This window comes from Antedon bifida, chromosome 9, assembly GCF_963402885.1.
Source record: "Antedon bifida chromosome 9, ecAntBifi1.1, whole genome shotgun sequence".
NCBI lineage: Eukaryota > Metazoa > Echinodermata > Crinoidea > Comatulida > Antedonidae > Antedon > Antedon bifida.
In genome coordinates, this window is record NC_136234.1 from 20,098,438 (window position 1) to 20,124,410 (window position 25,973).

Sequence of the window (25,973 nt, forward strand, 5' to 3'; positions counted from 1 at the left end):
ACAAAACCGTAAATCACACTTTATGTTGATACTGTTTTACTGCGCTTGATTCATTTTGTGTAGGTCCCAATTACAAAAACTAGTTGACGACTTTACTAACGTATTTCAAAACTCAAAGTAATGAGTATATGGTCCATTAGTTACAGTAGAAAATACTTGCCGATTTCCGTAAGTCCCATTTCTAACCACACAACTAGCTTCGGTACATTTTGTACTCTTCTCCATTAACTCATTACACAATCGTACAAATTCTGTGTAAAGTTCGCGTCCAATGTCTTTTTCTATGTTACAATGATATTGCATCATTTTACCTTTGACCTTTCCGCCTAAAGTTGCTTGTGGGATTATGAGAACACTCCCCGGTAAATCGAGAATAGACACATTTTTTTCTTTCGTTTCACTTAGCTTTACATTCATCACCATTGAGGCTAAAAGAAAATAAATATACAATAATACCACAATATTTAAATTCATCTATTTATGAACTGTATACATCTTCAGCTACAAGTTTTCTACACTAATTCATTGCATTATGCATTATTATTTTTAATTTTTCAAATGTTTTTTTATGTATTTTGTTAAACACTTACCCATCTTTTTTACTGTTTCAATAGTTGCTCCTTTTAAAAAGCAAACATAGACGACACATCCTTCACCAATCTGTTGAAAAAAAATGTATCATAGAAAAGTTGCTTGCACCAAAAGTAATTGAATTACAGCCAACAACAAAATGATAGGTCGGATCCAGGGTTGAGCACTAGGGTGCTTTTTGCCTCCTTGACAGGTAAAATGTATGAACTTAGGAGGAAGCAGAGGAAGCAACAAAAAGATGTACACTCAATATTAATTTGATCACAAACAAGAACATCTAAAAACTGTGTTTATGGTCAAAATCATGTGTGTCCTGCACTATATCCTTGCTTGTATCCTCGCACCAGAACATCCTGTCATCTTAATGGTGGTGACCACAGAGGTTGCGCATGAAGAGGGTTTCCAGGTGGAAATTTTAGTCCAGACCTAAACAATATACACTGCAATAACATATGTTGGAAAAAAAGGACTTGTTACAGTAATTTTGGTAAATAATTAATATTACCGGTATTCATTTTGTGCTATACTTACTTCAACCCATTCCGCATCACTTTCATCAGTTGGTGGTTTTACTTGTAGTCTTGCTGATAAACATCTTTGTATTATAATTCTGGAATTTGGCGTTAAAATACTACTATCACTACTTGATGTCATCTTTGATAACTTAGATTGATCTTAATTTATTTTTTCCGCTTCATTGAATACGGTAAAGTCCAAGAGGGCGAACCCACGTTAAGCCGAAATTGTTTTCGTAAATGTACATCACATTTTCGTACTTCTCCAAATTTCGTACTAGTGTGAGTGAGTGAAAGAAGGAGGAGCGATCTGCCCCCGCCGCATGATGGATGATGTTCGTGTTATAATGTTTTGATTTAGGCCTGAAATTAGAAAGAAAAACACCCAAAATGTGCGCTTTACATCTGGATAGTACTGTCCAGAAGCTCATACATAGTGTAAACATTACAATGGATCCATCTGCTTCACAGCAACAGCGTACAGAAGCTTATCATGTAAGTTTTGTGTAGGCCTACTAAACTATACATATCACTCCAGGGTCGGTAGCTAAAAATCCCGCGTATAGGAAGCTAGTTTGGAGAGATAACACGTATTATTTGTAGGCCTAGAGAGTGGGATTTCCCAGTTTGTGTGGTTTTTTTTATAAACTAGGTTTCAACTTATTACCAAAATGAGTTGGGTGATTCGCATAAATGCAGATGCCAGTTTACGTCCTAGCTAGGCTAGGCCTAAATGTTATTGTTTAAAAAATATAATAATGTGTGAAAACATGATGTTATTGTTTAAAAAAATAGAAAAGTGAAAAGTGAAAATGCATTTAGCTTTTGTTTTACTTAACTTTTGACAAATAATATATGGTTTTTCTTTCAGTTTTGTGAGGAATTTAAAGAAAATTCGCCGTTGTGTGTTGAGTGTGGTATGGTGCTTGCCAAGACGGTCTACCCTCCAATCATAAGACATTTTGGACTGCAAATTCTAGAACATTGTGCCAAGTAAGTCACATTGTCATGGTCCTGTTTTTTCTGGGGTAGAGAGGGGGTTTAATATATATCTTATTTATTTATTTATTTGTTCTTTATACTGGGTGACCTCTTCAGTAAAAAAAAATGTTCTCCCAGAGGGCACAGACAAGACAAGGCAAGTTAAAGTACCACACCAACATTTTGAATTTTTTTCCTCCTAGATTTCGATGGTTAGATATGAACCCACAACAGAAGGGGATTTTCAAAGAAGCTACGATTTCTCTCATTCAAACTGTAAGTTTAAAATATTTTTCTTTTTTACCAATCACATTTAAATGTAATCAATTTAACGATACTAGCTGATACTATTGTGATATTGTATGTTTTGTGTTTTTTTAGGGTGTTAAAGACATTTTATCAGAAGAGATATTTATTAAAGATGGTCTTTCAAGGATCATGGTTGAAATGATAAAGAAGGAATGGCCACAGCGATGGGAAAGCATGCTAACTGAACTTGATCCTCTTGCAAAAAGTGGAGTAGGTACACTTACCAGAAGATCTCTATATACCTCGGCTGCGCCTTGTTCGATAGAGCAGTCAATATTCTCTCTATTAAATGAATATACATTCAAAATATGTTGTTATGCCTAAGCCTGAATATGACATAGTTTGGTTTACATTTTCATTTTTTAGGGAACACAGTGTGAACTGGTGCTTCTAATTTTGTTGCGTTTAGTCGAAGACGTCGTTGCTTTTCAAAATTTTGATCAAAAACGTCGTAAGGACATTGTGACCGGGTTAAACCAAAATATGAAGGAATTGTTAGAGTTTATTTATGGAATGCTAAAAGTGCACTGGGAAATGTATAAACAAGCTGTAAGTAGTCTTATATTTATCTTTCTAGTTGGAACTTCTAATATTATTAGAGGTTTCAACTTTAAATAGTCTTTGTTAATAGTATTGTATATTTTTGCATTATTTTCTGTAGAGGAACTCATCAAGTCAGCTTTCCTGCTGTAGTGCAGCTGTTAAAACTCCCTGCTTTCCCTGAAATAAAGTTTAATGAATAATTAAGTTTTAATTGTTGTTTCAGAAAGCAAATACCAGTGCAAACAGCCCTGAGGTAAGTTGCCATGAAAGAATAGATGCTACTGCTGTTTACAAAATTGTCCATCACTGATTAAAAGCATCTTATTATATATGCTATAGTTTATACCATATATACAGTAAAATCTTGAAAACTGGGCTCTCCTTTTTTCGAAAAGAAGCCCCCCTCTGTGGTTTGCAAAAGTAATCTTGGAAAGAAGCCCATCTCGAAATCGAGCAATGGGCTTCTTTTCGAGGTTTTACAGTATTGTGTTTAGGATTAGTTTAAAAATTAAAATACCCCTGTTTTCATTCATATCATCCGAATATAGCTCGCCACTTAACCTTTAACCTTGCAGATGAAAGTAGCATGCAAACTCACAAATGCTACTCTAGAAACTATTGCTGCGTTTGCGGAATGGGTCACGCTTCCAATGGTTTTCTTGAACGATGGCTATCTCTCGCAGACTTTGTATGAACTCGTAATGGAAATAGAGTTGAGAAATAACGCAGCTGAAATTTTAAGTATTATTTTTAATAGAAAGGTGAGTAATATGATGAATTTATTAAATTATTGTGATTTATAATTGCAATTATATTTTGTATTTGTAATAATTAAAGGGACCATGACAAAAAGATTCTGCTGCAGTAACCATGCAATCACTGCAGCAATTCATATTTTCCACAGAACGTTGATCTCTCATCATTCTTCATTCAAGTCCGAACTTATAAACCGGTTAAAGAGTAAAGAAAATGTATTTTACTGCAGTAGAATAATTTTGACCTGGTGTCTAATAACCTTGAAAAGGTTACAAAAAACTGCTTTTCACGATATTTTGGTATTTTGGGTAATTTGGCAGCTTTTGGAGATAAAAGAAAAATATTAATGATCCATCAATTTAAATATAATTTTGAAAATAATTAATTCAGGAAGTTTAAATTCTTTATTTTCTTAGGATCGAGACAAACAGCCTTTAGATTTTATGTTCAGTAAAGCTGCTATGATTGCTATCCTAAGTGCAGCCCAGTAAGTGCATCAAGTTAAATCTTGTCTTTGTTTGGGCATGTCTGCCACAAGCTTTTTGCTTTTTTGAACATGCCTTCTTCATTCATATTACCTTTCTTTACACAATTTTGTATACTGTTTATTTGAAGAAAATAAATGTTACTTTGAATTGAATTGAATTGAATTGAAGTTCATTCTTTTATTACTTATTGGCAAAATTTAAAAATAAATACATAATACCATAATATGCCTACTGTATAATAAAATCAAAGAATATATGTAAAGATAGAGCAATCTGCTATTTTTCCATTGAAGATTCGTAAAGCTTTTAACAAAGCATGGATAATTACTGCCCTCATACAAGCGGATGTATAGAGATTAAAGAAGACTTTATAAAAAAAATTACACCAATAAAAATATCACATGAAATAAATTATGATAATATATTTTGCAATAAATCTTTAACAGAAAATATTAAAAAATTATGTTACCAACATTTATCAAGAAAAACGTTTTAATCTTACAGGATGGCAAGTGCGGAGCCAGTTAACGAACAAAATTACATTTTCCTGAAAAAGATTTGCCGATGTGTGACAGGCATGGGGTTTCAGATGACTTCATTATGGGTAAGTTAGTTAGTTTTGTAAGTGTTTTGTAAGAAAGTACTACTATAAAACTGTGTGTATGGTTACCCAGTAAAATGTAGTACCTAAGTAAAATAATGGTATGGTTTGTTAAATATTTCAACAAAACATCTAAAGCCTTTCATAATTTCAATATTAAGTACAGTGCTATGAATATATTTTATTTTCTGAAATAACACCATGTGTGCTAGCATATTAAGTCTTGAAATTCAATTACAGGTTGCTTACTATGAGATCTTGTTTTAATTTGGACTCAGTTGCTGCTTAAACAATATAGGTACAGACAAAATATGAATACTTATAAAACTCAGAGTTTTTGAAAAATAAACAAAAAATAAACAAAATATATAAAGAAATATTCTAGGATTTGGGGAGGGAATATTGTCTGGTTGTTAACATCCATGCAGTAGTTTTCTAGATAAAAAGAAATGTACAAAATCTACGATATTAAAAATTATTTTTGTGTTAAAGCCTGAATATCACTTGGACGCAATGCAATAGGGTATTGCGCACTGTAAGTAATTTTGCCAATTACGAAGTAATGAATCATCTGAACTGTCACTTGTGATTGGTCAACTCAATTGCATTGCACCTACGTCATGTTGCATCCAAGTGGGATTTAGGACTTCTCTCATGTACTAAATTATAATTTTGGTTTATTTGCAAAACCTCTGAGCTTTATAAGTGATCAGATACTAATTTTTTCAGTGATAATAAGTTTTTTTTTTTTGCGATTCTAATTTGACTAGGAGACAAGTGAAGCTGAAGGGGAGCCCAAAAAACCCGAGAACTTCACAGAATATCTGAGAGCTCTGATGGCATTCACTAGTCACGCTAGTGTACATTTGAGTCAGATGACTCTGGCCACGTGGTCTTTGTTCTTCCGTACTCCGATCATTGCGGAGGATCCAAGTCTAGTTGAGGTCCTGCCAATTTTTCTGAAGGTCGTTACTGTTCAGGCTCAGAAGGTAGGCAAAAGTCTGCGTCTTGAGTCCCTACAGAACCCTAAAATTCACCTTAGGGGTAGGGGTTATCTTGTATGGGGTCATAGAGGATGCTAATAAGCCTATCACAGGTGTTTTTATTTAGTGTATATACTCAGTTAAGTGAGGAGTTACAGAACAGGGTAATAAGTTGTGAGTGTGTATTTGCCAAACAAAAGTAAGAGTAACCACCCCCCCCCCCCCCCCCCCCCCACCAAATAATTAAGACATGATGGATGGTTGGTGAAAGTAGGGTACCATATTTGGAGTGGCTTTATGTTTATTATAATTAATTTGCAATATGTATATATTCATGTATAATGTATGTATTTGTTAATACAAGGTGGGAGACCCATCATTGTTGCCATCTCCTAAAGCAGAATACTTCCAAATGGATTTTGATTCAGAGGATGAGTTCATGTCATTTTTTGCAAGTAAGTATTCCAGTTGGTCTTGCCAACTCAAGCTTTTCATTTCATGCCGATGTGTTTTATTGTTTTATATTTTATTAGTTTATAATTTATTACCTAAAGGGGCGTGGGCTGGAGTGAAAAAGGCCCACTTGTTTAGGGCTAGGCCTGACATTTTCAAAATGCAATTAATGTGGATCATTATTTTATTTCAGCATATCGATCACTGTTCTTGGAGTTGGTTAGATATGTTAATGGTCTGCAGCCACTGCTTACGTTCCAAGTTGCGGAAGCATGGCTTAAACAAACACTTGCAGAACCACTCAGATATGAACCAGGTAGGTGAAAGTAAATACATTTATGAACTAGTTTACATCATGATTTGAATCACATTCCTAGGATTTTGGTTAAATTCTAGGTTCATGTGATCCCTAAAATGTTTGTAAATACTGTGCTGTAAATTTATCTACATTAACGTTCTCTTTAAAACTTGTTTTCCGAAGTCCTATAGTTAACACTACAGCCACACCCTCTATTAAATGGGACACAATTGGATCAACACATAATATAGCAACTATACTTTAAATGTTTCCCTTAAGCTCTGTCTACACTATCAAACTAGTTTGACAAAAAAAGTGTGATGTGCCCAAATATGGTAGTGATATGACATTTTGTTGTCACATAAAGTTTATAGCGTAGACAGAGCTTAAGAATGGACATACAGTAGAATCCCTCCTTTAAAACACCTATACTCGGGGGACATTGGGTCCCGCTCAAAATATAATACAGCGACTTTATACATTAAAAAAAAAATATCTATACTTCAGGAAAAACTGTCATTACTAACAACAGTCCATCGTTGTTACAATGGGATGCGTTAACAACATTCATGGAGAGTGCCGTTCCACGTACTCTGAGAGGCGTGAATCCTCCGATTCGAGAGGGTGAAGAGTTACTGAAGCAAGTTATTATTTATCAGACTACAGTGAGTGGAAAGTTTATTAGATTTTAAAGACTTTTTCTACTGAAAAGAGCATTGAATCTGTGTCGATTTTATGGATATAGCTTGCAGGTGCCTTAACCACTCAGCCATGACAATTTGCTACCATTCAAAATAATTGAACTAAAGCTCTGTCTACACTATCAAACTTTATGTGACAAAAAAAATGTGATGTGAACATATATCGGAATGATGATGTCATATCACTACCGTATTTGGGCACTTGTTTTGTTTATCTTCCTCTCTTTTATTTCTTCTTATAGGATCCAATGATAGCATCATGTGTTCTAAGCTGTGTGTCTACTCTGTTCCCAACCATAAGATATTCTCCACATTTCCTTGGACCTATTCTTGACAAGGTAAGTTGGAGAACTTTATTTAAGTTTTTAAAAAAACTTTCCCTGCAATTGTTGATGTTTTGTAAAAATAATGCATGTATATTACTTTAAAAACATTAAACCAGGTCATTCCTTTGTACATTAATTATGATAAAAAGAGAAAAACAATGGACTACCTACGTAGTTTATGTTGAATGCCTTCTTGTAGACGGGGCTTAGACTTAGTCGTTTTATGCTTAGTTTTGTAGAGTATGGTTTGACATAACAATATCACATTTTTCTTGCAGTTATTTGCAGGAGTAACTTTCTCTGTACCTGGCCAGTCTAAGGTATGTTTGTGGAAAACGTGGTTTTATTTAATCAAAAAATCATGTGACAAGCATAGGTCTTGGTAAATCATATAACCTTTGACATATCTAATTGAATAATTTTTAAGGAAAAATGAATATACAAAAAAAAGCTTTCAAAACTAACAAATTTACCAAAACAAACAAGTCTGAAAATGAACTGTGGGATAAACAGGTTATGGTTTTACTAACCTTTCTGTTTATATACAATTTCACCTTTGACCTATCTATATATTTAATAATAATTTTGATATGCTGCATAATTTTCTCTCAGAAGACTAGAACACGTTCAGTCCAGAATGTACGGAGGCATGCTTGTTCTGCATTGATAAAGATGTGTCGCGATAATCCGGAGCTCGTCATGGTAAGATAAATCAGGTTTAACTTATGAGTATGCTGTTTACAGGATGAACTCTGACCCTTGGCACATGATATAAGTTCCTGAAAGTTAGAACTATTTACAGTACATACTTATACTATTAATGACTCCTTACATCATGAAATATCAAACTATGGATAATAAGTATGGAAGGCAAAAAGTGACTTTACTACTGGATTTATTATATCAACCAATATGAATAAACTAAAAAACTATGAACAAAATATATTACACAGTTTAAAGCTTTTTCGGCAGAATTTTTTTAAAGAACTGTGCATTATAATATGTTTTTTCTTGTGGGGTTTTCTAACTTTTAGCCTGAATTTAACAAGATATACACTGCCACCAAGAGGCTGAGTGCTGACCCCAACCAGTTGACTCAACTTGAGAAAGTCGCCCTCTATGAGGCTTTGATACTTCTTAGCAACCAGTTCAAAGATTACAGAAAGCAGAGAGAGTTCCTGGCAACCATCTTAGAACCAGTTGCTACTGTATGGAATTCTCAAGAAGTTACATTGTAAGGAAATAAAAGATATTTTTCACAATTGTTGTAATTAAAAATGCATCTGTGTGGCTTAAGCTAAATGTTCTCGACGGGCTGCTCGTGGACCAAATGCGGATCATGACTGCATTTAATTTACTGCAAAGAGCTAATACTACTAAAAAAAGTAAAATAAAAGAAATACATGTTAAAAAGGTGATCCCTGAATAGAGATGTCCTAAAAATAGAGTTTTACTGTATATATTTACAGTTAACGAAAGGTGTCCCCTTAATATGGGTTCAATTCAAAATTTATTTTGAGCAAATTCAACATAGTATGTACATTTACAAAACAAATACTACAATATTAGATATTATATATCTTCTTTCATAAATTTCTACAATCACATACATTTAATTTGATGGTTATTATATTTTTTAGGGGAATTTCAACTCCAGAGAATTTCGTTGAATTTGTAGGCCTCACTAAATATGATGAACAGGACCCAAAGGGAATCAATAGGGCCAATATCATTGGGTCTGTTCAGACAATTGTTGCAGTGACTAAACGATGTACCTGGCCTGAAAATGAAGAGGTACTCTATATTGAAATTTAAAACAATACAACAACTAATAAATACCCTTAATAAGAATATCCCCATTTTGAAATGGTATGACCCATGAATTCCAGCATTCACACACCCAATATTGTTTATTGTCTGCTTTTACTGAATTGATGTTTTCAAAATTTAATTAATCCATAAATTGTAACAATAATAATAATGGTATCAATAACAACATTTATTTACAATAATGGTTAATGGTTTTGCAAAAAAAGGTGGTTTTTATTCAAGTATTTTGGTTTTTTTTGTAGGAGGCCATGGCTGGAGGTTTTATCCAGGGTACGATGGAGAATGGTAAACCAATCTATAGAAACGCTTGTGCTCCTTTCATTGTACAGCTGCTAAACAATGTTTTAATTTTAACAAGGTGAATTTTAAATTTGTTAAGTAGCTTTGTGGTTACGTACTGATCCCAGGATCCGTGGTTCAAATTCCCTCATGTCAGGATTTTTGACAAAAACAACTCTTCTCCCAAATAATTTATTTCACTCGCAGAGAGCAAACTGTGCCTAGGTTGTCTTAGGCCATTGTTTTGCAGACAAACAATGATCTTACAGGCAATGAAGAATGATGGGAGGTTAATTAAATTGCTGTAAAGAATATGAATAGCTGCTACACAACAAGACAAGACAGTGCCTTACAGAATGTTGTCTTATTAATGTGCAATTGTATATATATGTATATATTTAGGACAATGAATGCAATATGGTCAAAGGATGTACAGTTCAAGGTAGACCCAGCCTTTAAACAAGCTTATGAGATGATGGAATGTGACCGGCTAGCACTCCTTGGTAATCTATTTCTTGGAATTTATTTTTGTTTTTGCATTTCTACCATGATGGGAATTATTTATATAGTCAATTATTAATTTCAATTTAATTTATTTCCACAATATATTAACATACAGGATAATAAATAGTAATCATGTGGTTCTCATCTTGTTGGAATCACTTCTCATTTTCAAGAGTCCGCCCTCTAGCCAATCTTATAGACTTTTTGGCTAACACCAAGCTACATAATTCTATTCTATATTTATTTTCTATTTTCAGGTTCATTTTCAATGATAAGCTCTTGTGATTCACAAACACTAAAAACATTACCTGATAAGCTACAGAGCTTTCTAACTATGCTTCATGACCTCTGGTAAGTAAAGGCTAGAACTAAAGTGTCTGGGAACTAAATACTATATTTATAATAGAGTACACTAAGTAGGGGAATGTTGCAAGGTCAAGGTTTAAATCTTTTACTTTGTATTTGTCAATGAACAATGCACTTTATGGGCCTTCGATCCTCCAGCAAAGAAGTGGTTTCTGCGTTTGGTTTATTATCATTATCAGTTTTTTCCGCATAGCCAAAACAACACCCCTATCAAACCATAATCTTACTATTTTATGCAAATGATGTACTAAATCAAAATAATATTTTGCTTTGTTTTTATTTTCTAGTTACCACACATTAGCTGGAGCCAGTACTTGTCTTGGTTATGAATTCTATGCAACACCAAACCTTGCAAAGCAGCTCTTGTCGACAACATTCACAAACCTTCACCTATTACCTAACCACAAGCTTAGGCCAATTATTCATATCCTTTGTACAGATTTGCACAATTTAACACTACCCAACTTCCCACAGACTGGCCGCGCACAGGGGACTGTGCTTGGCTTAGAACTCCTAAGGGGCCCTCCAATGCTAGGCAATTGGACTGAGGTTGCTCATGCTCTCTGGTCCCTTTAAGCTTTAGGGCCAGTGAACGCTCATAGCCATTATATCACTGATTATTGTTGTTATATTTAAAAAAATTAATCTACCACAAAAATATTATATTTTCTTAACAATTATTTACGCGTTTTTCTGAAATTGTTTGTCCTTTACTGCCCACTGGAATTCTATTACTCTCTCTTGATTCCGATCTTTAGAGGGTTTTGCGAATATATGCTGATACGACTAGGTCAGTGTTGGGAAGAAGTGCACGAGAAGACTGCTACCAAGTTAGTATTTAGTAGATAAATTTACAGTACAGTATATACAAACATTTTAGGGGTCACATGAACCTAGAATTTAACCAAAATCCGAGTTCAAAAATGTGTTCAGTTTGACCTACCTGGATCATATCTGAGTGGTTCAGCCAGTGTTTGCTTAAGCAATAATAATTCACTATCTATTTGTAATAATGAGGTTTCATATCTGAACGAATACAGTACAATAAGAAAAAAAAAAGGTCACAAAACTATGTTGTAAATTAGTTTTTATTAGTTTAAATCACTCTCTTCTGGTTTATACTCACTCTATTCAATATGTTACTAAAAAGTAAAGTTATTAATTATTTCAGCTCTGATAGTGATGAACCAGAGAAGGAGGTTTTAGAGGATCAAGTAGTGAAACATGTAACCAAAGATTACCTCGACTTCTTGCGTACGTTTGACACAATATTATTATCTCATTTTCTTTGAAACATTTTTTCTGAATTAAATGGTTGATATGAACCAAAAGATATTTGATTCAAGTTGGTGTTGGTGTCTATTTTACTGTGGTGTTTTGTATCATTACACAAGCACCATTGGTTTGGAATGGTGCTTGTGCAATGGTAAAAACCAAAATCTGTGCTTTATTATCACTATATGCACACTCACACAAAATAAAAAAATAAACTTTTGTTCTTGTTTTGTATATACAGGAAATGTGTTTCGAATACGAGATCAATCTTTAAAGAAAAATAGTGGTAATGATGAGATTGAGATGGAAACAGAAGCTAAACTAGAAAAGTTAGAACCTGGTGAAAAGACTTCAGAGTTTTTTTCACTCAGTGACCTAGGAAAAGCCATAGTTAAAACTGAGGTATTTCAAATTATAAACTGTTAATGTATTTATAATTGAAATCCTCGAATTCAGATTACACTCACTGCAGATCCATAGATGATGCCCTACTCTTTTACCACTACAGCCAACCTCTAATTACAGGGACACTCCTATTAAGGGGACACTTTTCCATGAAATGAATAAAGAGAAATGTATGTTTTACTAACACTACAGCCAACCCCTATTCAGAGGACACCCCTACGTTTGTGGGCCCTGAAGGTGTCCCCTTAATAGAAGTTCTGTATTTTCACAATTTTTTTAAAATGTCAAATGATTAATTTACTAAAAAGATTAGCAATAGAATACTATTAATTAACTTAATTTTGTGATTCATTATTTTTCACCTAAGTTTGTTCTTTTTTTCCTCATTGTCAATGTTGTTAACTGTTTTTGTAAATCACAGGTTTGCCCTCTTGGATTGTTGTTATGGTTTACACCAAATAAATATAAAAATTAAATAATATTTCTTTGTTAACAGGACCTGATGCAGAACATTACATTGTTTGTATATTCTGCTTTGTCATTCGATGATTCTAATGTCTACTTCAAGGCTATAGGTGTCGCCCAGCTTCTGCTGCAAGAGGTAAGAATCAAAATTAAAATACTAGGAAAGACATATCGATCAAAAATACCAATGACGCATCTAAAAAGATAATCCTGTTTCGAAAGCTGTCACTACATGTTACTGGTGCAATCTGGAAAGTTGACTCAAACCGCAAACCTAACTAGTGTTTATTCGCCATGCAAACCTTTAACTTAATAAAGAAATGGTTTATTGAATACTTTTTTCTTTACTTTACACAGTTACCCAATTGTAACCTATTACCTGAGGCTGTGAACCACTTATTTGTCGCTGTGTTACGCCCTTTGCAAGTGCATGGACACCATGATTCTCATGTTTCAACTATTCTAAACAACGCCATCTACCATTATGACGTTTTTGTAAGACTCAATTAATGTAGTTGTATTAATTTTATAATAGCAATGCAATAATATACAAATAATGAATGCTTATAAGTGCAATGGTACAAATAATTTCATGTGAAAATAGTACATGTCATTATTCACCGAATGAAATTATTAGTTCCATTGACATGTATATATCGCCACTTTTTGCAATCATTTGCAGAGGCCAAAATACCCAAAGATTATTGATGTACTCTTGCACGTGCCAGGCTGCGATGCTGAAGCGGTGCAGGCCTACGACAGCAAGGTACTCACCACATGGTCTATAGGCAAACCAATACCAGATAAGAAGAAAAAAGATCACTTTAAGAAACTTGTTCAACCTCTTATTAGGGTAAGTCTATTTTAACGAATATATGATGTTTGAAACAGACATTCCAACCTAAGTAATTTAAAAATCGGGAGAATGTACTGCCACTAAGTTTTTTCTCAAAACCTGAAAGGGTAATATAATGTGTATTATTTTTTACTATTTTGAAGAAAAAACATTAAAATATGCAATTATGATTTTAGGTAGTTGTCAGTAATAAATACAAAAAGGAGGTCATGTTTGGAAAGATGCCTCGTCTCTACCGCCCTCCTAAGCCTAAAGCACCCACGGTTGACGAAACCAGTCAGGAGTATGGATTGATACAGCTATTTAAGGACTGAGTGACCTTTGACATTTTTAGGAAGATGTTTTCATTGATCTTTACAAATAAGTTGGTCAAGGAACAGGTGATGTATAGCCACAGAATAAAGCGACCTTTGACATGGCTGATCATGTTTAGGAAAATATATCATTGAACTTAATAAAGTCAAGGATCAGGTGACATATACAAGTAACAGAATAAAGCGACCTTTGACATGATTGGTAGTGTTAAGGCAAATATTTCGCTGAACTTTACACTGGTGTAAACATATTAATATAAGCAAATTGAACCGTAAAAGGTTTAATCAAGGTGAACTATGTTCATTAAAATAAACAGCCACTCAAATCATGATTATAGGTGAGATTCATGATTTGTATAATCATGACCTTTGACATGGCCTGAAAATAAAAGAGGTACTAAAGTCTGAAGTAAAATAAACAAAAAAGTTTCTTGCAAAATATCTTTAATCAATTCAACAAGAATTAAGGAACAAGAACAACAAGGATATTTTAAAATGATTTTTGTTTGTGTATAAACTTTAAAACTGTTTTAAACCAGAAATGTAATGTTTTGTTTATAAAGTATAAAATTATGTGAATCATCTGCTAAATTCTAGCTTGTCTCATCAAGGACTTCCATATGGAAATAAAATACTAGCTACTTTCAATTTTGTATTCATTTTGTCGGTGTAATTCTTTGTAATCAAATGATGTTATCAAACTATACAAACAACCTATGTTATTAGGTGTTTACATACATTTTGTTTTATATGTTCATTGCACAAAACAGGCGTAGAATACGGGAAACACTGGGTTAGTGCCTTCGTCAGGTCTGGATCCTGATTGCTTCCAATTTTAAAATCCAAACTCTGTATATCTTCTTGATCTTCCATTAATATTCCGCTGAGATGGGAAAACAAAGTGTGGAAAGTTGCATAGTCAAAATCCCAATGCAAAAACATAGGTCCCAATACTAAACTATGTTCACCAGATGCAGAAGTGTAATTCTTATACACAGTAGCTGTTACGTAACTTGGCCCAATATCAAATGGCCTATCGACCACTACAATGTCAAATCCATAATCTGTTTTTACGCTAAATTTCTGCTTAAAATTAACCAACTGTGTGTCACTGTGTAGTATTACAATTGGATGTTTCCTTTTTCTCTGAATGATTCCTTGCACTAATTCTTCATTTTCAAGCATTAACAAAACCTTCATTGGAACTACTTTATTCTTCCGCACCACGTTATATTCTTTTATAATATTGTAAACTTGTGGGAAATTTCTTGGTGTAGCTATTTCATTCTGTTCAGCCATACCTTGGTAACTTTGTATTGGTGTTTGCATGCCATTCTGTTCTGCCATACTTTGGTAACTTCGTTTTGGTGTTTCAATCTGTTCTGCCATACATTGATAACTTCGGTTTGGTGTTTCAATTTCATTGTGTTCCACTACATCTTGATAACTTCGTGTTGGTGTTTCAATTTCATTCTGTTCTGCCATACATTGATAACTTCGTGTTGGTGTATCAATTTCATTGTGTTCTGCCATACCTTGGTAACTTCGTTTTGGTGTTTCAATTTCATTGTGTTCCACTACATCTTGATAACTTCGTTTTGGTGTTTCAATTTCATTCTGTTCCACTACATCTTGATAACTTCGTTTTGGTGTTTCAATTTCATTCTGTTCCACTACATCTTGATAACTTCGTGTTGGTGTTTCAATTTCATTCTGTTCTGCCATACCTTGATAACTTCGTTTTAGTGTTTCAATTTCATTGTGTTCCACTACATCTTGATAACTTCGTTTTAGTGTATCAATTTCATTGTGTTCCACTACATCTTGATAACTTCGTTTTGGTGTTTCAATTTCATTCTGTTCCACTACATCTTGATAACTTCGTTTTGGTGCTTTACTTACTACGATTTGATTGTTTTGTTCGGATTGTACGAATGATATACCTATATCTTGATCAATGTGTTCCAGTGTTTCAATTTCTACCGTTTCTAAACTTTTTGGTTGTTTTGTTTCTACGTTTTTTGAATTACCATGAGCAACGCGGTTATTACTATAGAATCCGCGATATTCAATGAGGGCTACATCTGTTAGTTTGTTGTTTTCGTACAACGTTGTTACACGTTTTCTGTAGTTCGTATCAGGAGCTTTGAGATGTGTGTAGTATCTTCTCATTTTGATAACTTTCCCTGGTTGCGGTACTAAAGGATGCCACAAAGACACTTTCTTTATTCTGCTTTCAATACAATAAAGATTGTCCTTCAAATAAACAGAACTTAGTTTGCCATTTGAGTTCACAATGAAATAATTTGTAACTGCTTTTTCCTTTTTAGAGTCCCAAACTCCACAGTCATCTGGGAAAAATTGTCGTTGACAGCAGTGTTTCTTTCCTGCATTGCGTGTGTTATCTACAAGATAAACACTGTTCTTGGGACCACATGGGATATGTTGATGAATGAACAAGTCTTTTGATGTTAAATGTTTATACGTTTCTGTAACGGGCAAAAATGATCCTGTCGTGTGTATCTTTGATAAACAAGACATGGATGTCATCACTTCCGACTGTTGTTCTCCCGATAGCAACACCATCTGCAAATAAAAATATCAAATTTCTGTATGGTGGAAAAACAAAAAAGTTAATTATGTGCTAATAATATTGCCACAATAGTTAAAAGTTCAGAAATCAGTAATGGTAAAAGAATGAAATCAGTAATGGTAAAAGAATGGTCCATACTTTGCAAGGAACAGTTATAGATGGAAAGCTACCCCCTGGAAAATTACCACCCAAACAACTACTCCCCTTGGACAACTAGCCAATGAAATATTTCCAATAATCCAGGAGGTGGTAAACACTATAGAAAAGTGTGCAAGTTTCGTGTATAATACCTTAGGAAGTGGTGTTTGGTGGCTGTCAAGAGACTGCCACGCCATTTGGGAATCATGTTTTGGATCATTCATATTTGTTTTGCTGACTGCCATTACATCCTTGTCCTCTACGAAAATTAACAAATTCTCTACAGCAATATTATTTAGCCAAAGTCCACATCACTGAGATGTCAATCTATTAAATTAACAAATAACAGTAAGGTTACTAAACATAATGAAATAAACTTTCCCACTCTTGCTCATATGATTTAATCATAAAAGAGGTATTGTCTGAGACCTGGCCTACCAATTAAATTTTCTCCTGGATTGCTAATAGCTGCATTGCATAGTAATAACAGCATTAACAACAAGATTAAAAATGATGTAAAACACTTTCGTAGGTTAGAGACAGTTTAATATTCGTAATAGAGAAAAACATTTTGGCACACATGGCGTGTCATACCTGTACTTGAATTGAAAATATTTTGCTGACCTCTTTAGAAATGAAATTTGTTTATAATTCAGATGTATTTAATTATGAAATGGATAACCCGGGCATTTGGCAGGAGTGGTTCATACCAATATGGGTTCTTATACTGATTAGTGTTACTAAGTTAGTCCTTTTAAAACTATTATTATTCCCTAATTAAACTAGGCCTAGAATCATAATGGAAGACGTAGGCTACGTAGCCTAGGTCTAAAGCTAAAGAATATCATTTTACAATATAAAAGAATAAATATTATATACGGTACAGCACTTACGTACATAAAAAGTCCGTTTTCTTCAGTATCACGAAAATGAACAGAGTGAAGGCTACATGGATAATTCGAAACCAATTAAGCAAAAAAATTACGCCAATAATGAAGACAATGAAACAGTGTACAGACAATGTACAGCGATACAATGAACACAATGAACGATTTCCGATGTCGACACAATGGTCACATTTGTATGGAGCGCCAAGTGTGCCATCGTGGTGTGTTTTAATAGTTATTTATGACGACTCAGGTTTTTTCATTTAATAATTTTACAATAATGGAATTATTTTAAAATAAAGAAGACAAAAGATTATTTATAATGAATGACGTCGGTGATGAAAATGAAAATTCCATAAAGCCATTGTATTTATGGTCTAATGGTTAACCGTTTGCATATCAAGCAGAAGGTTCCGGATTCGAATCTCACCGGTTTGGGCGGCTTTTTCTCATTCTCAGATAATTATTTCCTATTTATCGCTATTAACGCCCAATAACCTTTGTGGATAATTGTGAACGCTACCCTCCAAAGAAAGTACCGTACTACTACTACTACTACTACTACTACTACTTTACAACATTTTATTTTCCAATTATAGGCACACAGTAAGTACAGACTTAAATATATATACGAATTGATATTTATATTTATGAAAAAAGAGTGATTACTATTTACAATTAGTCATGATAGTGTTCCACTATTTTATTCTGCCTACTAGTTAGTTTTCTGTCACCATTGTGTTGTCTTCACTTCAGTAAGCTCATTTGCATTTTGCCAGCCCATGTGTATCTTACTGTAGGAATAAATACTGGCTATAGCTGTGAAAACACTCCTTAGAAGAGACCTGTTTACCTATATTCAAGAACATACTGATAAATTTGGTAAGCGTGTTTTCTTCCTCTATAATTAATGTTTCTGTTATAAGCTTTAGAGTGGTGTGTTTTGGGTAGGCTAATTTTAATTTTAAACATTATTATGCTGTGTAGACTATGCGTTTCTTTCTCCATAGAATTTCGTCAAATTGGTTGAGTGTAATTCTAGTTGGCCCGGGCGCGCCAACCATAGAAACTTGACTATCATCGTTATAAACTTCTTTCGTTGATTATTCTGTTTACAAATTAATGGACCATTACAAAAAAAGACTAAGTTATAGTTAATAGTATTTTATTCAATAGGGCCTATTCCCTATTCATAAAGGTGCTTAGACGTGCCTACATTTTTAATGTTCCAGGAATTATACGCCTATAAACTCGTTTTATGCTGTCATTAACACGAGTATTTCATTTTTTTTAGATAAAATAAATACAACCTTCAGTATTGTTACGTGTACTGTGCTTGCTGAGTTTTTACTCTTATACAAAAAACAATTATAAAAGTGCATGTCAAAGGTCAAATGACCAACAGGTTCTGAGTATAGTGTCATTTCTATGAAAACCAGAATTTGAATGAAGTGCGATTGAGTTGGTAGCATTCCAATGATGAGCTACATGTTCATTGTTGATTTGTCATCAATAGTACTATACATGTTCTCTATATATGTTTGTTCTTGCATTGTTTTTTCATTGTGTTGACATTTCTGTTTCTTCTTGTACACCTGTAAAATTAAATGAAGGGACAATCAGATAATGTTTTTCTTTTAAATGTAATATCGTATAGAGAAAAGCGAACAATTGCTGTTATCTTCCGGTATTTTTTTTTAAATTTTTATTTTATTAATTTGATTTTGTATTATGCTTATTATTAATAAGTGTTATATTAGTTATATTAGGTCACAGTATTAGGACTTTGACGTCATCACCACAAGACGTTCTTCAGTAGTAAGTAAGTAATCTTCAGTAATCTTCAGAAGTCTCTCCAATTTCATTTTTACAAGCTAGGACCTACTAGGAAAATCCCCATATTATAGACGTCTCGCAGTAATCCATCAACAAAATAAAAATCTGGTCATTCTGCAATTAATATCAACTTACCAGAACTAATAGAAAGATGATTAAAGCTATTAAGACGCCGATGACAGCGCATACAACACCGACGGTTACTGACTGGTCATCTGTTGATATGTTTTGTTGGTCTTTATACTGTGTTCTGAACGTAATGGAATCCCGGTAGGCTACCAACTGTGAACCTTCGAATTCGAACTGGAAATTCCCTTCATTTACCTATAAACATAACGTTAAATAAGTTAAAATAACATATTTTTTTATAAAGTAATATTTTATCCTCGCTACTCATCGTAATTATTTTTCTTCTGTTATTTTTTGGGAAGAAATGAAAACACATTTTTTGAATATGAACATTGTTTCATTACTACGTTTCAAATGCGTTTCAATTCTTGAACGCCGCAGAAATATCTAGTTAAAGCTTGGTTGACACTAGGACGACGTAACGCAAGGACGTAAGCCGCAACGCAAGCGAATTACATGAAGCTTGGTTCCCACTAGAACGTAACGCAAGGACGTAAACGCAACGCAAGCGTTTTAACCAATGACAAGCGAAGTTATAGACAGTTAGCAATCACAAGCGAATAAGTCATCGCTTGTGATTGGTCAATTCACTTGCGTTGCGTTACGTCTTTGTGTTGCGTCGCTAGTGGGAACCACGCTTTAAGCTTGGTTCTCACTGTGACGCAACGCAAGGACGTAGATGCAAACGAGTTGACCAATGACAATCGCTTGTGATTGGTCAAATCCTTTACGTACGTCGTTGTACTACGTCTCTAGTGGGAACCAAGCACCTACCTGTTCTTCCATAAATACGACAAGATCTGTTACTGATAGAGTTTCAGATTCATCTTCAATTAATTGGAAATCCACTTTGATGCTTCCTCGAGTTATCTATTATCCAAGATAAAATGTTGTAAAATGTAATAGGCCTATAACCGTATTTTATCTAACCTGAACACTTCTTACGTATGTGCATGTTCTATTTAGATTCAGTTTTGTAAACTATGCATCAAACAGTCACTAATAAAGTATAGGAGGTGACAAAATATTTAAAAGTACAACACCTACATTTCTGGAAATTACTCTTAATGTTAAAAACGAAGCATGGTCAATATTAAGCAGACATCGAATGTTTCTCATCTCGTTATTTCCGTTGTTTTGTTATCTTTTTAAGATTTAACGCTTTTGTGACAATACGGTAATTGTTTACACCTACCATGATGTTCTTTACATTTCTAGCATCAACCCCATACTCAGAATTCATAAATAAAGCAAATTCTCTGAGAATAAGAAAATATTTATTCGTTCGTTCATTCATTCATATAATAGTGGTAATAATTTTGTAATAAGTAATTCAATATTTCAACTACTGTTTTAACTTTGTAACATTTTATATACAATTCTATTTTTGTGGTTGCCTTTTTACCTACAATAAGTTCAAACTCGTTATGACTTAGGAATGTTTGTTTCTTTATATATACCAGGATATTTTTTTTTAATGTAAAAGAAAACCTATTCCGAAAGAAATCTGAAAACAAATACCACACTCACCTTTGAAACAACTGTGTTTTGTTGACAACAATTGAGTAATCATTTTCAAATCTTAAAGCCACGTCAATTCCCCTAGATTAATCAAAGAAGTTTAAAGATTAATTGTAGGTGATTTGTTAGTCCATCGCTGCTTTCAATCAGTTTTTTTACGGATTCTAAAATACTGAGTTGATGAGTTGTGTATGGATAAAAAGGATTCATATTTTATGCCCTTAATTAGACACTGGAGAAAATAATACAGGTCTAAGCGTTCATGGGAATGATAATCTCAACCGAATTCAGAATTTCGTTCAGTTTTCTATCATTGGCTCAAATTGACTTAGCCCGGAGATGGATTAATGTATTGACCTTCCGATGTCCAAATATGGCCAAATAGTAAAATAATTGTCTACCTGTCATATACACATAAGTATCAGATAATGCTACTTACTTTACCCGCATGTTTTCTGAAAAGTAAAAAGAATAAATTTATTGTAAATGGTGATGTAACACGTATTATTATTAATAACAGAAAACCAAAGTAATTATAATCATTGTACTGTATATTTTAGAAAATGATATCAAATATATCGGTTGTTGTTACTCACGGCATTGTGGTTTTCTATCAATCGTTCCAATATCACCTTCGATTTTGGTTCCTAATTCATCAACACACCAACATTCGTTTAACAGATAATCGCACTGAACTGCCGAGTATCTGCCGTCTTCGTCGCAGTCTGGAACTGCAATGTCTTCAGCTCTAGACATTTTTCGATATTCTCCTCGTTGTCTTTCAAACATACATCGACTCGGAACTGCGTGTAAAGGAAGTTAGAATATTATTGCCATCTTGTAAGGAAAGAAACATAACAGAGGGAGATTTCGGAAGGGAAAATTGAAATATAAGAATGGACTGGACATGAATGCGTTATGAGAAATGCGTGAGGTTGGGGCAACAGAGGAAAGAATGGAAATTCATAAAAGCCAATCTGATTCGAGCGGGTAACAAGTACTGTAATGGGACTATCAACAAATACTATATTTTTAAAACTATTTAAAGTTGCTAAGTGATCTCTTCCATTTGCAATCTATTTGTATATATAATAATACTTTGCACATTGTGTAAAAGTAGAGAAACTTGAAATAGTTTTCACCACCAAACCACAACATTGAGACGTGCGGAATTCGCTCCCTAAAACACTGTCTACACTATCAAACTAGTTTGACAAAAAAGTGTGACATGACATCATCATGTCCATATATGGGCACATCACACCTTTTTGTCACATACAGTTTGATGACAAGACAAGACAAGTGTAGACAAGAGCTTTGATATTATAATAATTCACTATCTGTTTATAATAAGAAGATTTCATAACCAGACAGAGCTTTAGAGTGCATTAATGAAACTATTTTACCTTGATTGCAATCAACATTTTCTCCGTCATTGTTAACAAACTTCACTTTACACTGGCCGCAGATGTTGATAACACAATGTGCGTATTGGTTCCAACGACAGTACTCCGTAGCACATAAGTCTTGGGTGCATATTTGGGCAGGTTGGCCTGGAGGGCATACTATTTCCTCTTCAACTGCTGCTTTTTGTGGTTCTGTGAGAGTAATTATTATTTTGTTTAAAATCAGTGATTTGCAACATTTATTGTTCTTCAATAAGTATTGGATTTCTTTTATTAAATAATAATTCGGATTAGTTCGTGCTGTAATTTAACAAGATGCAAAGTACACTATATTATAGACAAAGAATAGCGCGTACACACATTTCTTTTCTGCGCGTATTGACTGTGGCAATTGTTTGTATTAGGATTTCAATATATTGTTGTCCTACAGTTTCACCGTCATTATCTGGTAGACACTGTGTTTCGTACAAACATGAGCGATGTTTGACAGCACTAATGTTCGATCATTACACTATTACTTACAATGCAAATTAACTTATAAATTGATTGTGATTTAGGCCTGTATAAGTCTGTATAATCATGCCTTAGAGTGTGGCCAACCTTTAATACTTATTACTGTGCATAGACTAAACTAAAGAGCAACAATAATAACATGAATGAAAATGTATATATCTAAGGAAATTTGGTAGAAAAGAACAATCGTTTCTCAAGAAATAATACTTTATTGTGTTATTGTAGACTATATAATAGAAATAAAATGAAATATATAGGAGACAATACAGTATTAAGTGAGTGTTAAAAGAATACTCGCGAATATCATGTTAAAATGTCAGCTTGGTCAAATCAGTCAAGCTGTTTATATTATTAATAATAGATGAGTAAGAGTAGTTGTTGTCCAATAGCATAAACGAGCAGTTTATCAAGCGTCATGGAGCATGCGTGCTCCTACCTCGTTTACCAACCCTATGACTACCGGTTTCACCTTGGCAAGAGATGTTCTCAGATGGCTTCGTACACGTTCTCCATATCGGTCTGCAACCATCACACGGATCCATCACACAGAAGACGTCGTCTTCATTAGACTGGCACATCTCACCAGAACAACGGTTCACTGAGCATACGTCTGGGGTACTTCCGTCGTCGCATAACTTGTCTGTTATTACTAAGCAAAATTGAAAATAATGATATTAACCAAACTGAAGGAGGAAAACTTCGTATCATCTACTGGCCCTGTACTGTATTTAGATATTGTAGGCCTGAAAATTCATCCAAATTCTTAGTAATGTAACATAGATGTTAATTTTCTCGAGTAAAATATATATACGATAATCTATAAGTAGGCTTAAGTTTACTACAAAATAACTTTAGTTATAGTTATTTTTAGTCGCGTGGACGCGACTCTATAGTTCACTATGTCGGTCTTTCGGTCTGTCTGTCGGTCCAGTATCACAATGCGTTTTAGCACGCGACTTATGGCTGTTGGCCTTGTTAGTATTACCACTGGGTCATTTAAGATTCCTAGAGCCTTATTAGAAAGATAAACATAATTTGTCCTACTTGTTTCAGCATTGATTTCACCATTTTGGTCACATCTAAGCTCAGAAGCATCCATTCCAATCACCAACGTATTCACCAACATGCTTCCATCTGCATCAACACACCAACACCAATCAACATCTGTACGACACTGCTTCCACTCGAATTGTCCGTCAGTAGTACAAAGAGGAACGTGTGGAACCAGTAATGGTATGTGGCGATCTGAAAGTTTAAACAGGTTATTGCTTTATGGTCTATCTTTGCTTGTTTACGTGTATAAATGTGTATCTCTATTGGGATCCATTACATGAGATATAGTATAAAGGAAACACACTGACAAATGGAAATTGCTATGGGCTACAAAGCAGAAACCTAAAGCAAAACAATATGTACAACAATAAAAAAACAATTCTCAGCAATTTTAATGCAATAAGAGTTAAGATACATTATCTTCAATTATTTAAAGAAATTCAAGAATACATTTGGTAAAAAGTTAAAAAGAGAATTGTTTGCATTTTTTATTGTTACTTTTCTTTCTTTTTTTATATGAAGTTAAAAGATACAAGATAGTATCACCGATTTACTCACTGTTCTCTTTTGTTGCTCTTCTCCGTCTTCCATCGGATCCTGGAACCCCCGGTGTTCCCGGTTGCCCCGGTTTGCCTGGTTGCCCAGGACTCCCAGGAATGCCATCGCTTCCTGGTTGTCTCGTTCCATAGGGTCTCTCAGGTCCAGTAGGACCTGGTGGCACATAACTACCATCACCACCATTACCACCATGTCCGCCATTCCCACCGTTACCGCCATTCCCACCGTTACCGCCATTTCCGCCGTTACCGCCATTTCCACCGTTTCCGCCGTTACCGCCATTTCCACCGTTGCCTCCATTACCGCCACGTCCGTCGTCTTCATTACCTTCTGTCGGAGTAATATCATCATCTACAGTTCATAAATAATTTAAAACAAATTCTTTTAATTAGGAACATGAAAATCATTTCATATACATCAATTTAGGCCTACTCTCATTAAAATACTGTTGTCTCTTAAAGCAATTGTGACTGTACGTTTTGATTTATCTTTTTTGCTTATATTTATTTATTTATTTTTCTAATTTGATGATGATTTTTTTCCATTTTTAGATTACCTGAATCTGTTTCTATGGGTTGATCAAATCTAGTAAATCCTAGCTCTTTTAAAAGGTCTCGGAGATTATATGTAGGCCCACCATGATCTGTTGTGGTCAGTGTTGGCAGGTTTACTTGTCCGTCTGCCGAAACCAGTGACAGTAAGGATTGAAACTCTTGCACACTTAAGCCCTGTCCATCGGGACCACCGATTACGTTTATAAAGTCATAATTCGGATCTACAGTAAACGCTCGTTTGCGCACGAAAGACTGGAGTGCTTTGAAAAGGGTTATAACGTCATCGTTTGGTTTTATGTTTTGTTGTTTTTCTTCCACCGTTTTACAAATACTGGTTAGTCGATGATTTAGTTGGCTTTTTGAAGAAACGGCAAAACTTTGATGTAAAGAATTCAGACTGGTTTGTCTCTGGACTTCACATGTTGATAAACCTTAAAAGAAAATGGTACACCACAGTTAGACGTTTCTATTGTATTTAGACGTTTTAGAATTATTTAAAAGGCAATACCGTTATATATTTGTAAATAAAAAGGTTTCTGCTTTTATGAATTAGTAGAAAGACAACATAAACTTGTGTAGACACTTAAGATATTTGCATACTTAGCAGGTGCTACATTGAACTGATCTGAGCAAACATTTTGTTCGTTTCCACCGGCAGCAAGTTATGTTTGTGTAATCCTATAATTGTCTATAAAATCGTATATTCCGCTCGATTGGATTATGTTCCCGTAGAGAGTAGGTTTGTTATGTGGAGAAGTGAAACACACTTAGTACTACTGCATGTTCACTGAAATCATTTCCACCGGACATGATAAATAACTTACCTTTTGAACAGTCTACTTTTCTGTTGAGCCGATCATAGAATGCGTACGAACAGCTCCCACAAGAGTCCATTCTGCAGACGGCAGTGTGGTCTCCCAGACAGACTTTGGAATCGCAGAGATCC

At 34.2% G+C, this 25,973-nt stretch overlaps 4 protein-coding genes and 1 long non-coding RNA gene across 9 annotated transcripts; 2 read left to right on the top strand and 3 right to left on the bottom strand.

Moving 5' to 3' along the window:
* Nucleotides 1-41: 41 nt before the first annotated feature.
* Nucleotides 42-1,356, bottom strand: LOC144853033 (D-aminoacyl-tRNA deacylase 2-like). The gene is made up of 3 exons (XM_078711095.1): nucleotides 1,123-1,356; nucleotides 591-660; nucleotides 42-428 (listed from the first exon to the last, which is right to left on the bottom strand). Exons 1-3 carry the CDS (start codon nucleotides 1,243-1,245, stop codon nucleotides 106-108), a joined length of 516 nt encoding a protein of 171 aa, XP_078567221.1. The 5' UTR covers nucleotides 1,246-1,356; the 3' UTR covers nucleotides 42-105.
* Nucleotides 1,357-1,421: 65 nt separating this feature from the next.
* On the top strand, nucleotides 1,422-14,487 carry LOC144853030 (exportin-5-like). Of its 3 annotated transcripts, none has more exons than XM_078711090.1 (29): nucleotides 1,422-1,601; nucleotides 1,978-2,099; nucleotides 2,291-2,363; nucleotides 2,469-2,606; nucleotides 2,763-2,945; nucleotides 3,163-3,192; nucleotides 3,515-3,700; nucleotides 4,112-4,182; nucleotides 4,688-4,787; nucleotides 5,555-5,773; nucleotides 6,132-6,222; nucleotides 6,414-6,536; nucleotides 7,026-7,183; nucleotides 7,462-7,557; nucleotides 7,824-7,865; nucleotides 8,158-8,247; nucleotides 8,580-8,779; nucleotides 9,186-9,339; nucleotides 9,618-9,733; nucleotides 10,057-10,157; nucleotides 10,416-10,509; nucleotides 10,812-10,947; nucleotides 11,209-11,354; nucleotides 11,696-11,778; nucleotides 12,041-12,201; nucleotides 12,701-12,805; nucleotides 13,027-13,164; nucleotides 13,352-13,522; nucleotides 13,702-14,487. In XM_078711090.1, the coding sequence occupies exons 1-29, from the start codon at nucleotides 1,497-1,499 to the stop codon at nucleotides 13,837-13,839; spliced, it is 3,570 nt and encodes a 1,189-aa protein (XP_078567216.1). In that variant the 5' UTR covers nucleotides 1,422-1,496; the 3' UTR covers nucleotides 13,840-14,487. The 3 variants fall into 3 exon arrangements, with proteins under 3 accessions (XP_078567216.1, XP_078567217.1, XP_078567218.1); XM_078711091.1 differs by having other exon boundaries at nucleotides 8,161-8,247; XM_078711092.1 differs by having other exon boundaries at nucleotides 5,558-5,773.
* On the bottom strand, nucleotides 14,237-17,604 carry LOC144853032 (uncharacterized). 2 transcript variants are annotated; one of them, XM_078711094.1, is made up of 3 exons: nucleotides 17,464-17,604; nucleotides 16,723-16,897; nucleotides 14,237-16,425 (listed from the first exon to the last, which is right to left on the bottom strand). In XM_078711094.1, exons 2-3 carry the CDS (start codon nucleotides 16,813-16,815, stop codon nucleotides 14,554-14,556), a joined length of 1,965 nt encoding a protein of 654 aa, XP_078567220.1. In that variant the 5' UTR covers nucleotides 16,816-16,897; nucleotides 17,464-17,604; the 3' UTR covers nucleotides 14,237-14,553. The 2 variants fall into 2 exon arrangements, with proteins under 2 accessions (XP_078567220.1, XP_078567219.1); XM_078711093.1 differs by having other exon boundaries at nucleotides 17,468-17,601.
* Nucleotides 17,605-18,148: 544 nt separating this feature from the next.
* Nucleotides 18,149-25,531, top strand: LOC144851557 (uncharacterized). Of its 2 annotated transcripts, none has more exons than XR_013614193.1 (3): nucleotides 18,149-18,339; nucleotides 23,916-24,123; nucleotides 25,025-25,531. It is a non-coding gene; the product is annotated as an uncharacterized LOC144851557 (long non-coding RNA). The 2 variants fall into 2 exon arrangements; XR_013614192.1 differs by having other exon boundaries at nucleotides 23,916-24,095.
* Nucleotides 18,415-23,456, bottom strand: LOC144851552 (epithelial cell adhesion molecule-like). The gene is made up of 9 exons (XM_078709076.1): nucleotides 23,332-23,456; nucleotides 22,350-22,541; nucleotides 21,540-21,746; nucleotides 21,383-21,398; nucleotides 20,953-21,024; nucleotides 20,618-20,681; nucleotides 20,197-20,292; nucleotides 19,429-19,617; nucleotides 18,415-19,052 (listed from the first exon to the last, which is right to left on the bottom strand). Exons 1-9 carry the CDS (start codon nucleotides 23,438-23,440, stop codon nucleotides 18,942-18,944), a joined length of 1,056 nt encoding a protein of 351 aa, XP_078565202.1. The 5' UTR covers nucleotides 23,441-23,456; the 3' UTR covers nucleotides 18,415-18,941.
* Nucleotides 25,532-25,973: the final 442 nt, after the last annotated feature.